At 39.2% G+C, this 13,118-nt stretch overlaps 2 protein-coding genes across 3 annotated transcripts in view; one reads left to right on the plus strand and one right to left on the minus strand.

Moving 5' to 3' along the window:
* lmbrd2b (LMBR1 domain containing 2b) overlaps positions 1-13,118 on the plus strand; it is a 147,762-nt gene that overhangs the window by 119,960 nt on the left and 14,684 nt on the right. The window contains exon 18 of the transcript XR_011339993.1: positions 4,284-4,392. The gene's annotated coding sequence lies outside the window, so the exon portion shown is untranslated. The remainder of the gene's footprint in view (positions 1-4,283; positions 4,393-13,118) is intronic.
* The window catches only part of nup155 (nucleoporin 155), a 177,913-nt gene continuing 175,224 nt past the window's right edge, over positions 10,430-13,118 (minus strand). The window contains exons 33-35 of one of the 2 annotated variants that reach the window (XM_069884488.1): positions 11,286-11,422; positions 11,052-11,158; positions 10,430-10,973 (exon numbers count right to left, since the gene is read on the minus strand). In XM_069884488.1, the coding sequence (XP_069740589.1) occupies positions 10,835-10,973; positions 11,052-11,158; positions 11,286-11,422 (383 nt within the window). In that variant the 3' untranslated portion in view covers positions 10,430-10,834. Of the gene's footprint in view, positions 10,974-11,051; positions 11,159-11,285; positions 11,423-13,118 lie in introns of those variants that run through there. The other variant, XM_069884497.1, reaches the window with a different exon arrangement.

The raw sequence follows: 13,118 nt of genomic DNA on the forward strand, positions 1-13,118 counted from the left end.
TAACACAGATTACAAGATAATAGCTAAATTATTAGCAAACAGATTAGCTGATTATGTACCAAAAATAGTAGGTCTAGACCAAACTGGATTCATAAAAAAAAGACGAACAACAGATAATATTTGTAAGTTTATTAACTTAATTCATGCAGTAGAAGGAAATAAAACTCCAACAGTAGCGGTTGCTTTAGACGCAGAGAAGGCCTTCGACAGAGTAGAATGGAATTATTTATTCAAGGTACCACAAAAATTTAGTTTACCAGAGAAATATATTAATTGGATTAAAGCATTATATAAGGGGCCATTGGCAAGAGTGACAGTAAATGGATATGTATCAAAACATTTTAACATAAGCAGATCAACAAGACAGGGATGCCCACTATCACCCTTATTGTTTGCTTTAGCCATAGAACCACTTGCAGAACTGATAAGAACAGAAAATAAAATAAAAGGGATAAAAATAAAAGGCAAGGAATACAAAATCAGTTTACTTGCAGATGGTGTTATAGTATACCTAACGGAACCAGAAACATCAATAAAAGAATTACATAAGAAATTGAAGGAATATGGAGAAGTGTCGGGATACAAGATTAATGCAAATAAAAGTGAAGCAATGCCAATCAATAATGCGGATTTCTCAAAATTCAAGAAAGAATCACCGTTTAGATGGCAAATGCAAACAATATGATACCTAGGTATACAAATAAATAAAAATCTCGGCCATCTATATAAACTTAATTATTATCCACTAATGAAAAAAATACAGGAAGATTTAGAGTATTGGAAAGATTTACCACTAACACTAATAGGAAGGATAAACTGAATTAAAATGAACATTTTTCCAAGGATACAATACCTATTTCAGGCATTACCAATACACTTGACAGAAAAATTCTTTAAGGAGTTAAAGAAAATAATAAGGAAATTTTTATGGAAAGGGGGGAAACCGAGGATAGCACTAGATAAATTAACAGAATGGTATAAACAAGGAGGCTTACAACTGCCAAATTTTAAAAATTATTATAGAGCCGCACAATTAAGATATCTATCAGATTTTTACCAAACAAAAGCCAGATTGGACTAGATTAGAGCTAGACAAAATAGGGGAGAAGATACCTGAACACATATTATATAAATGGGATGAAAAATTGGTAAAACATAGGAATTTTCCAGTATTGCACCATTTGCTTAATATTTGGAAGAAGATTCATGTAGAAAGAAATAAAACAAACTACCAATTATCAAAACTAATACTGACGCAAAATCAGCTAATCCCTTTTACGGTAGATAACCTGTCTTTTAGAGAATGGGAGAAAAAATGGATTAAAAGAATAGAAAATTGTTTTTCGGGGAATAAATAATTATCCTTTGAACAAATGAAGGATAAATATAATATAACTCAAGATACAGTGCTGGCATATTACCAATTGAAATCCTATTTAAAGGATAAATTGGAAACAGTCTGAGGTTACCAGAAGGAAGCAATTTTGAATATGTGATTACAGACACAATGATAATTAAAAAATTTATAACAAACATGTACATCAAATTACAAGAAAAGGAGAATGAGGAAATAAATGATAAAACTAAACAAAAGTGGGAACAAGATCTAAACATAAAGATAAAAAAGGAAACATGGGAGAAGTTATGTTTAGGAACTATGAGAAATACAATAAATACGAGGTTACGTATGATACAATATAACTGGATACAAGGCTATACATTACACCTCAAAAGTTAAATAAATGGGACCCAACAGTATCTGACAGATGTTTTCGCTGTAAAAAGGAAATGGGAACAACAATTCATGCAATCGGGATTTGTGAAAAGGTGAAAAAATTTTGGGAAGATCTAAACCAGATATTAAATAAAATTACAGAAAGCAATATACCAAAAAACCCAGAGATCTTCCTTCTAAGTAACATAAAAAATAAAGAATTTGGACTCGATTTGGATGGTGCACAAAAAAGATTTGTTAAGATAGCCCTAGCTGTAGCAAAAAAATGTATTATGTCAAACTGGAAATTGGAAGATAATTTGAAAATACAGCAATGGTATATAGAAATGAATAAATGTATTCCATTAGAAAAAATAACATATAGTTTAAGAAATAATATAACATTATTTGAACAAATATGGGAGCCGTACATGGAATATAATAGAGAAAACCTACCGGGACATCTATCACCTAAAATGACAAAAGGAAAAGAGAATGGAAAGAATTGACTCAGTGGAAGTTTTTGTTCGTTAATGTTGAGTGACAACATTGTTTGATGGGTTTTTTTTTAAATTTTTTATTTTTCACACCATAAATCCCATTAACCATGGTACACACTTTTTCCTTTTCACACATATACAGTGCCATTTTCTCCCCCCCCCCCCCTCCTCCCATCCCACCCTCCCTACCTCCCCCCCTCCCGTCCATTTAAGGTATACAATCTAGGATACATTAAACCAGTCAGACAATGTTGTCATTCAATAAAAATACACCAGAAATTCTACTGAGTCCATTCTTTTCATTTCCTTTTCCTTCCGTTAACTTAGGTAGTGAATGTCCCCGGTAGGTTTTCTCTATTGTGTTTCATGTCAGGCTCCAATATTTGTTCGAATATTTCAATATTATTTCTTAAACTATATGTTATTTTTTCTAATGGAATACATTTATTCATTTCTATATACCATTGTTGTATTTTCAAATTATCTTCCAATTTCCAGGTTGTTTGATGGGTTTGATGTATCTTGGACTCAGAGTTTTGAATGGATGGAGGGGGAGGTGGGGGGGGGGGCAGGGGAGGAGGGGGGGAGAAAACGACACTGTATATATTTGAAAGGAGAAATGTGTATATCTTGAATAATGTGATCTATAGTGTGAAAAATAAAAAATTTTTAAAAAAGTTAAATAAATGGGACCCAACAGTATCTGACAGATGTTTTCGCTGTAAAAAGGAAACGGGAACAACAATTCATGCAATTTGGACATGTGAGAAAGTGGAAAAATGTTGGGAAGATCTAAACCAGAAATTAAATAAAATCACAAAAAGCAATATACCAAAAAACCCAGAGATCTTCCTCCTAAGTAACATGAAAAACAAAGAATTTGGACTTGATTTGGATGGTGCACAAAAAAGATTTGTTCTGATAACCCTAGCCGTAGCAAAAAAATGTATTATGTCAACCTTGAAATTAGAAGATAATTTGAGAATACAACAATGGTATATAGAAATGAATAAATGTATTCCATTAGAAAAAATAACATATAATTTAAGAAATAACATCACAATATTTGAACAAATATGGGAGCCATACATGAAGCACAATAGAGAAAACCTACCGGGGACATCTACCACCTAAAATGAATGAAGGAGAAGGAAATGAAAAGAACTGACTCAGTGGAATTTCTTGTTTATTTTTATTGAGTGACAACATTGTTTGACAGGTTTAATGTATCTTATAGATTGAACTTCAAATAAATGGGGAAGGGAGTGAGGGAGGGAGGGAAGGGAGGGGGAAAAGGGGGAGAAAACGACTGTATATATTTAAGAAGAAAAATGTCTGTATGTATCTTGGTCAATATGGTTTATAGTGTGAAAAATAAAAAATTAAATTAAAAAAAATTATACAACACCTGAAAAATTAAAAAATATGGTTTTCATGAATCAGATTTGTGTTTTAGATGTGGTAATTTTGTTGGAACTTTTTTTCATACTGTTTGGTCCTGTATACAATCTTTTGGAAGAAAATTCAATTGTTTTTACAATACCTGTATAAGATTAAAATACTTTTAGACCCAACAGTGTTTTTACTGGGTAGTTTGCAACCTTTGAAAAGTTTGGGATTAGATAAGTTTCAACTTGCTTTTGTATATTTAGCTTTATCTATCGTGAAAAAATGTATTGCTAGTACGTGGAAAGATACAAATATGATTGATATTAATAGATGGGATAATGAGATGAAATATTGTTTAATAATGGAAAAAAATTACATATGTTTTGCACGATAATTATAATTCTTTTATTAATAAGTGGCTGTTATACTCAGAATATTTACATTTCAATTTATATTGATTAGATTTTAATATGTATATTTAACTTTTTAATATTCTTCCATTTGTCTTTCTTTATGGCTCTCCTTAGGAGAGTTGGCTGGGGGGGGGGGTTCTTTTCTTTTTTTTCTTCCTCTATATATAAAAAAATACTGTTCATGTTTAGGGTTAATTGTTGTACATGTTATGTACTAATTGTTTTTTGAACGACATAAATAAAGTTTAAAAAAAACTTCACCTGCAGAGCTGGAGAAACGAGGAAATGATGGTTATTTCTAAGACATTAAAACTGACTGAAGTCAAACATTGGATGAAGAAAATGCAAATACAGAGGATTATAGTGAAATATACAGGTGAGGAGAAATTTGCTGAGACTTAATAATTTTCCGGAGGATAGATCTATTGAATTGGAATTGGAATTGGAGAAGTTGAGGGTGGAAGAAGAAAGAGAAAAACAGAGGGTGTTGGTGCTGAGAAACAGAGACAATATGAGGGAGAGGAAAGTGAAAATGGAGGGAGGAGGATGAAAGGCAAAGAAAATATGATTTGGAAAAGAATGAAAGGGGCAGATGGTTTCAATTAGAGAGGATACAGATTGAGATGGAGGGAGGTAAGAGAGCTGAGGTTGTAACTCCTGGGGAGGGTTTTTGGCTAGTCGAGGTAAATCTAGTTCCTCCTTTCGATGAGGGAGATATAGATCCATATTTTCAGCTTTTTGTAAAGGTTCCCGAGAGCTCAAAATGGCCAAAAGAAAAATGGCCTCTCATGCTCCAAAGTGTATTGAAGGGAAAAGCACAAATTGCATCCTCTCGTTTGACTACAGAGTAAGTGGCAAATTATGATACTGTTAAGCAAACAGTATTGAAAGCCTATGAGTTAGTTCCAGAAGTGTAAAGACAAAAGTTTAGGAGTTTAGTGAAAACATGGAACCAATCTTGTATGGATTTTACTCTGGGAAAATCTGTATGTTTTGACCTCAAAAGGAATAAATAATGATTTTGACAGATGGAGAGAATTGATATTAATTGAGGAAATTAAAAGGTATGTCCCAAATGAGTTTAAATTAGACCTGGATGAGAGAGACATAGGAACATGTGGACAAACAGCTAGATGAGCGGACATGTTTGCCCTAATACACAAAAATACATTTCAGAATTGTAGGCATTTTCAGAGAGTTACTGTGGAACAGATTAATAACCCTGTTCAGAAAGTTAATGTGGAGCAGACTAGTTAACCTGAAATTAAGTCTGGGGGAGAATGTTAATCGAAAAGATGACGGTAAGGTGGGAAAGGGGAGAACTTCTGGATTTGTAAGTCATTTTTGTAAAAAACCTGGTCATTTTTATTGTGAATTGTTAAATGTTGAAAATAAGACAATAAAGGAGTTTTTACCAAAAGTATGTATTCAAACATGTTCCAAACCTGGTAAGGATGTCATGGATGTTTTCAAACCTTTTGGGCCAGAGGGTTTGGTTTCAGTAAAGGATTCTTAGAGATACTGGGGCTGCTCAGTCTCTGTTGTTGGAAAGTGTTTTAAATCTGGATCAAAGGACTGACGACACAGGGAAGACCACTTTGATTTAAGGTGTTGGAGGTGAGGTGGAGTCGATATCTCTTCACAAAATAGTGCTAAATTCAGAGTTAGTTAAAGGACCTGTTGTGGTAGGAGTAATTTCAAAGTTACCCTTGCAGGGGGTCTTAATTCCATGAGGGAATGATTTGGCAACTTTATGTTGGGTCAGTTTTGAGATTAACAAGCAGGCCTAGGAAAGATGAGATGGAAGAGAATTGTGAGATATATCCGGCATGTGCAGTAACAAGGTCCATGTGTAAGAAATTATGGAGACCTGAAGATCCAGTTGACAGAGATTTGCCAGGTGCTTCTGAAATGGTTTTGAAAGAGAAGGGTCATTGTGAGAGAAAGGATTTGTCTTTTTCAAGGAAAGAGTTAATTCGGCAGCAGAAAGCAGATACAAATCTTGTTGACATAGCAGAAAATGAACAGGAGATTGGAGAAATGGCTTGTGGTTATTTTTTAAAAGGTGATTTGTTAATGAGGAAATGGAGACCTCTTGATATTCCTGCTAAATGAAGAGTGGGGGGTGATTCAACAGGTGGTTGTTCCTAAAAATTATCGGAATGACATTTTAAATCTAGCCCACAGTACATCTTTGGGTGCTCATCTTGGTGTAAAGAAAACCATGAATAAGATTTTGAGGCAATTATTCTGGCCTGGTTTGAGGAAGAATGTTGTAAACTGGAAATGTCACTTTTGTCAGGTTGTAGGGTAACCTAACCAGGGTCCACCAGTGGCTTCATTACAACCTATTCCTGTTGTTGGGGAACTTTAACTAGGGTGATTGGAGATTGTGTAGGTCCCCTGCCTAAAGCTAAGTCTGGGAACCAGTACTTATTATCAATTATGTGCTTAGTGTCGAGATTTCCAGAGGTTATACCATTAAGGAATATTAAAACCAAAATGGTGGTAAATGCTTTCAAAAGATTTTTTTCACAATTTTTGGAGGTTACCTAAAGAGGTCCAGAGTGATCAAGGATCTAACTTTATGTCTGGGTTGTTTCAGCAGTTGGTTTATGAGTTGGGAATAAAACAAATCACTTCATCTGTGTTCCATCCTGAAACTCAGGGAGCTTTGGAAAGATTTCATTCTACTCTTAAAAATATGATGAGGATTTACAGCACAGAACAGGCCAGCTCGGCCCTACTAGTCCATGCCGTAACATGTTCTTGCAATGGAGGGAGTGCAGAGGCGATTCACCAGGCTGATACCTGGAATGGCAGGAATGACTTAGGAGGAAAGATTGCACAAATTGGGATTGTACTCACTGGAGTTTAGAAGATTGAGAGGGGATCTCATAGAGACATATAAAATTCTGGCAGGACTGGACAGAATGGATGCAGATGGGATGTTTCCATGGATGGGAAAATCCAGAACCCGGGGCCATGGTTTGAGGATAATAGGCAAACCATTTAGGACCGAGATGAGGAGGAATTTCTTTACCCAGAAGGTGGTGAATCTGTGGAATTCATTGCCGCAGAGGGCAGTAGAGGCACGTTCATTAAATATATTTAAGAGGGAATTAGATCTATTTCTTCAGTATAAGGGTATTAAAGGTTACGGAGAGAAGGCGGGGACGGGGTACTGAACTTTAAGATCAGCCATGATCTCGTTGAATGGCAGAGCAGGCTCGAAGAGTCGAATGACCTACTCCTGCTCCTATTTTCTATGTTTCTATAAATCCCCACCCTCCTAGTCCCACTGACCAGCACCCGGTCCATACCCCTCTAGTCCCCTCCTATCCATGTAACGATCCAGTCTTTCCTTAAATGTAACCAATGATCCCGCCTCGACCACGTTTGCCAGAAGTTCATTCCACATCCCCACCACCCTCTGCGTAAAGAAATTTCCCCTCATGTTCCCCTTATAATTTTCCCCCTTCAATCTTAAACCATGTCCTCTAGTTTGAATCTCCCCCTTTCTTAATTGAAAAAGCCTATCCACATTTACTCTGTCTGTCCCTTTTAAAATCTTAAACACCTCTATCAAGTCCCCTCTCAATCTTCTATGCTCCAGAGAAAAAAGCCCCAGTCTGCACAACCTTTCCCTGTAACTCAGACCCTGAAATCCTGTCAACATTCTCGTGAACCTTCCCTGCACTCTCTCTATTTTGTTTATATCTTTCCTATAAATTGGTGACCAAAACTGTACACAGTACTCCAAATTTGGCCTCACCAATGCCTTGTACAGTTTCATCATAACCTCCCTACTCTTGAATTCAATACTCCCATTTATGAAGGCCAACATTCCAAATGCCTTCTTCACCACACCATCTACCTGAGTATCAGCCTTGAGGGTACTATTTACCACAACTCCTAAATCCCTTTGTTGCTCTGCACTCCTCAATTGTCTACCATTCAATGTATATGACCTATTTAAATTTGCCTTTCCAAAATGTAGCACCTCACACTTATCTGTATTAAATTCCATCAGCCATTTCTCAGCCCTCACCTCCAGCCTTCCTAAATCACCTTTTAATCTACGGTAATCTACCTCACTGTCCACAACACCACCAATCTTTGTGTCATCCGCAAACTTGCTTATCCAATTCTCCACCCCTACTTCCAGATCGTTAATATATATAACAAACAATAGTGGACCCAGGACCGAACCCTGAGGAACTCCACTAGTCACCGGCCTCCAATTGGACAAACAATTTTCTACCGCTACTCTCTGACACCTCCCATCCAACCATTGCTGAATCCATTTCACTACCTCCTCATTTATACCTAATGCCTCCACCTTTTTTCCTAACCTCCTGTGGGGAACTTTGTCAAAAGCTTTACTAAAGTCCAAATAGACAACATTCACAGCTTTCCCTTCATCAACCTTTTTTGTAACCCCCTCGAAGAACTCAATCAGGTTTGTCAAGCATGATCTACCCCTGACAAAACCAAGCTGATTACTCCCTATCAATCCTTGTACCTCCAAAAATTTGTAAATACCATCCCTCAGAACACTTTCCATCAACTTGCCCACCACAGACGTCAGACTCACGGGCCTATAATTCCCAGGTTTGCATTTGGACCCTTTCTTAAACAGAGGAACCACATGCGCCACCCTCCAATCCTTTGGTACCACCCCCGTGGCCAGTCTGGAGAATGGGAAACATTGGGACGAAGTTATTCATTGATTGTTATTTGCAGCAAGGGAGGGTGTGCAGGAGTCATTAGGTTTCAGCCCCTTTGAAATGGTGTTTGGACATCAGGTTAGAGGACCTTTGATCTTATTAAAAGAACAGTGGGTTAATGAGGATGTGCAGTTGGACTTGCTGGATTATGTTTTAAATTTAAAGAAAGGTTACAAAAAGTGTGGACTTTAGCTCAAGAGAATTTAGAAATGGCTCAGGGTGAAATGAAGCATTTATTTGACAGGGAAGCTCAAATGAGGAATTTTAAGGTAGGAAGTAAAGTTTTGATTTTGTTTCCAACACATGACAATGCTTTGAAAGCTAGATTTTCTGGTCCGTACACAGTTAAATCAAAATTGAATGATGTTAACCTATATTGTTAACACTCCAGATAGAAGGAATAAAACTCAGGTTTGTCACATAAATATGTTGAAACCTTATTATGAGAATAAGGGTAGTGGAGAACAATCTGTATCAGAAGTGTTGGCTGTTGACAGGGTGGATTATAAGATTATGGAAACAGAATCTTGTGAGGGTAACCTTAAAGAAACCATAGTTCCTGTGCGCCTGTCTAACTCAGCAATTTTAGAAAATTTGGAGGAAAAGTTAGGCCATCTCAAGTCACAAGAACAGATACAATTGAAATAATTAATTTAAAAATATATAAATTTGTTCCTGATGTTCCAAAAAGGACATCAGTGATTTACCGGGGTGTTGCCAGAGGTTATCGAGGGACATTGATGGGATGTAGAGCTGGGCTTAGAAGTAGCACATCTCTCAAAACTCCAAAACAGGTTGATGGTGGTGTTAAGCAAACGGTGTGTTGGCCTTCATTAATCTTGTAGAAAACAGGACTTTGGTTAGAGCTCACATGGAATATTGTGCTGAGTTTTGGTCATCTCACTACAGGAAGGATGTGAATGCTAGCGAGGGAGCAGAGGATACTGCTTGGATTGGAGAGCCTGCCTTATGAGGACAAGTTGAGAGGACATGGGCTTTTCTCCTTGGAGTGATGGATGGCAAAAAGTGACCTGATAGAAGTGTACAGGATGATGAGAGGCATTGATCATGTGGACGGCCAGAGGCTTTATCCCAGGGCTGAAATGGCCAACACAAGGGGGCATTGTTTTAAGGTGCTTGGGAGTAAGTTTGGGTGGGGGAGGGGATGTTTTAACAGAGAGGGGTGGGGGCATGGAATGGTCTCCTGGCAATGATGAACAGGATCTTTTAAGAGATGATTAGGCAGGGTTATTATGGAACTGAGAAACATGGAGAGTTATGCAGTAGAGAAATTCCGGGCAGTTGTTAAGAGTAAATTAGGTCGATTTCTGCTCTATAACTGGAAGACGTGGGTTTCAGATGGAAAGTGGAGAACATGTTCTCTCAGAGACTGGATGAGGGTGTAGATTCTATTTCAACATTGAGTAGGTTTGTGGATGAGAGGGCAAAGAAGGGCTAACTTCCAGGTGGTCGATGGGACTGGTGGATTAGTCTGGTACACACCAGATGGGCCTATTTCTGAGCTGACGTACCCAAGGTTCTGAATGATAACTATCACCTTTAAGCGAATGAAGAGAAGTTCCAGGTCCCTGGGCAGCTCTAGAGGCATGTGAACTGTACTGCTGCAAGATGGTGCAGAGCTCATGCCCGTGTGTGTCTGTCAGCAACTTCGCAACACTCCTCCAAGGTTCACTTTTATTGAACGTGCAGAAAATTAATTTACATTTTCTTTAAAAAGAAGGCATCTTTAAACTGATGAGATTAAAAACAAGGCAATTATATTCCAGTGTGATGTCTTGACTGGGATCGAGCTGAGACACGGAGCACCAGTTGAATGACTTCCCTGGAAGGTATTCAGTGGGACCAGGGGACCCCACTCAGCTGGGTCAGTTGATTCCATCTCTTGTCATTGGAGAATCTCTTTGGCAGCCGTCAACACACTGTGTTTACACTGATCATCTAGCTTTTGAATTCGGTGAGACCCTGCTGCAATGAATGACAGGATCCCCGATCGAGCTGAGTCCAACCGGACTGCAGCACTGTGCCCTGGTGTGGGAATGTCGAGGAGCTGAATGCTCAGGGAAGCTGTCAGTGCAGACGATCCAACTTAGCTTGGAGAGACTTGAAATTCCCAATCGTTGTCTGTAAGGTGCAGGTGGGGTTCATTGACTGAAGCTCAACCAAGAACCGACCAATCGCATCCAGGCAGTAATTTGTGAATCGCCTCCTGTAACACAGCACAGTTTCATTGACTGAGAGCAGAGGAAGCACTGCCCCTCACACACACCGAAAAATCGTAACTCACCTCTCATGAGATGGGACTTTGTTGGGTTCTTGTACGTAAGCACTGAGAAGGACGTGAATACACTCCAGCAGATGGAGGGGCTTTTTAACCCTCTGCCAATAGGGATCCTAAAGCAAGGCAGATCAAGTTAGTTGGACATTGCAACAAGCACAGGAAACCTCTTCTTGGTACAGAAGCTTGAATTAGTGAAACACATCAACACTTCACCAAGTGACCCTTCCGATCTGTCTATACCCGTGCTTTGAAGAGTTGTGTGTACACCTCCAGCAGTCTGGGGAAGGGTATTCCTAGCTCCTGCATTGTGTACGTTACGAAGCCTATGTCCCAAGTGAGCGCACACGATCGCTGTTCCAGATACTGCACCAGGAACTCTGCAAAGGTAACAGAGAGTCAAACATCCATCCAGAAAACTCCATCGCCTTCCAGACCATCAGCAACAGTCCCACAGTCACAGTCGAGTTCCACATTCGCTTCAACTTGTCCACGTCGACCAAACAGCCAACCCAAGCGAGTCCCACTTGCCTGTGTTTGTCCCGTACCCCTTTAACCATTCCTAACCTGTATCGGTCATCATGACCATCTAACGTTGTAATTGCACCTGGGCCTGCACTTCCTTTGAAAGCTCGTTCCACACATCCTCCACACGGTGCTCCTCGGGACTCTCTCAAACCTTTCCCCTTGATGTTACATTGATGCCCCCCATTGAACCCATAGCACAGAAACAGGCCCTTCCTCCTTGTGCCAAAACACTTTTCTCTCTGGTGCCACAGACCTTCACCCAAACAAAATCCCTTCATACCCCTCCCATCCATGTACCTGTTCAAATTTTTCTAGAATGTTAAAAATTGAGCCCTCATGCACCACTTCAGCTGGCAGTTTGTTCAACACCCCCACCACTCTCTGTGTGAAGAGATTCCCCCTTTCACCCTTAACCCATCTCCTCTGATTTCTATCTCACCTCCCCTCAATGGAAAAAGCCGACCTACATTTACTCTGTCTGTCCCCCTCATCATTTTAAATACCTCCATTAAATCTCCCCTATTTCTTCTACGTTCCAGGGAATAAAGTCCTAACCTGTTTAACCTTTCCCTGAAACTCAGTTCCTGAAGTCCAGGCAACATCCTAGTAAATCTTCTCTGCCCTCTTTTTCTAACTTATTGATATCTTTCCTGTCGTTAGGTGACCAATGTCTTATACAATTTCACCAATACATCCAAATACCTAGTCCATACTTTGATTTCTGAAGGTTAATGAACCATTTTCAGGGAATTATGTACCTGTATTTCCAGATCCCTCTGTTCTACCCCACTCCTCAGTGCCCAACCATTTACCATGTATGTTCTTTCTTGGTTTGTCCTTCCAAAAGGCAACACCTCACACTTGTCTGCATTAAATTCCATCAGCCATTTTCCAGCCCATTTTCCCAGCTGGTCCAGATCCCTCTGCAAACTTTGAAAACCTGCTTCACTGTCCACAACGTCTCCAAACTTAGTGTTATCTGCACACTTGCTGATCCAATTGACCACATTATCATCCAGATCACTGATATAGATAACAAACAACAATGGTCCCAGCACCGATCCCTGAGGCGCCTCTAGTCACAGGCCTCCAGACTGAGAAGCATCATCCACCACTACTCTCTGGCTTCTCCCATCCAGCCATTATTGAATCCAGTTCACTACTTCACCATGAATACCAAGCATTTGAAACTTCCTGACTAACCTCCCATGCGGGACCTTGTCAAAGGCCCTACTACAGCCCAGATTTTCCATCTGGGCACTCTCCAACCATCTTACATCGTCTTCTGCTCACCTACTTTCTGTTCTCCCTCCTTCCTATTCTGTCTTCTTTCACCCCTTCCCTCTCCATTCGGAGCCACCCATCCTCCCCGCTTCCTGGTGTGCCCCCCCTTCCTTATCCACCTATTAACTTCAGTCTGTGGGACTGTGCCCCTTCCCCCCACCCTTTAGTTTGGGCACATACTGACATTTTTCCATGCCTTGATGAAGGGCTCAAGCCCAAAACATTGGTTATATACCTTTATCTTTATATAACGTTCACTGTTTG

This window comes from Narcine bancroftii, chromosome 1, assembly GCF_036971445.1.
Source record: "Narcine bancroftii isolate sNarBan1 chromosome 1, sNarBan1.hap1, whole genome shotgun sequence".
In the NCBI taxonomy this organism is placed as follows: Eukaryota; Metazoa; Chordata; class Chondrichthyes; order Torpediniformes; family Narcinidae; genus Narcine; species Narcine bancroftii.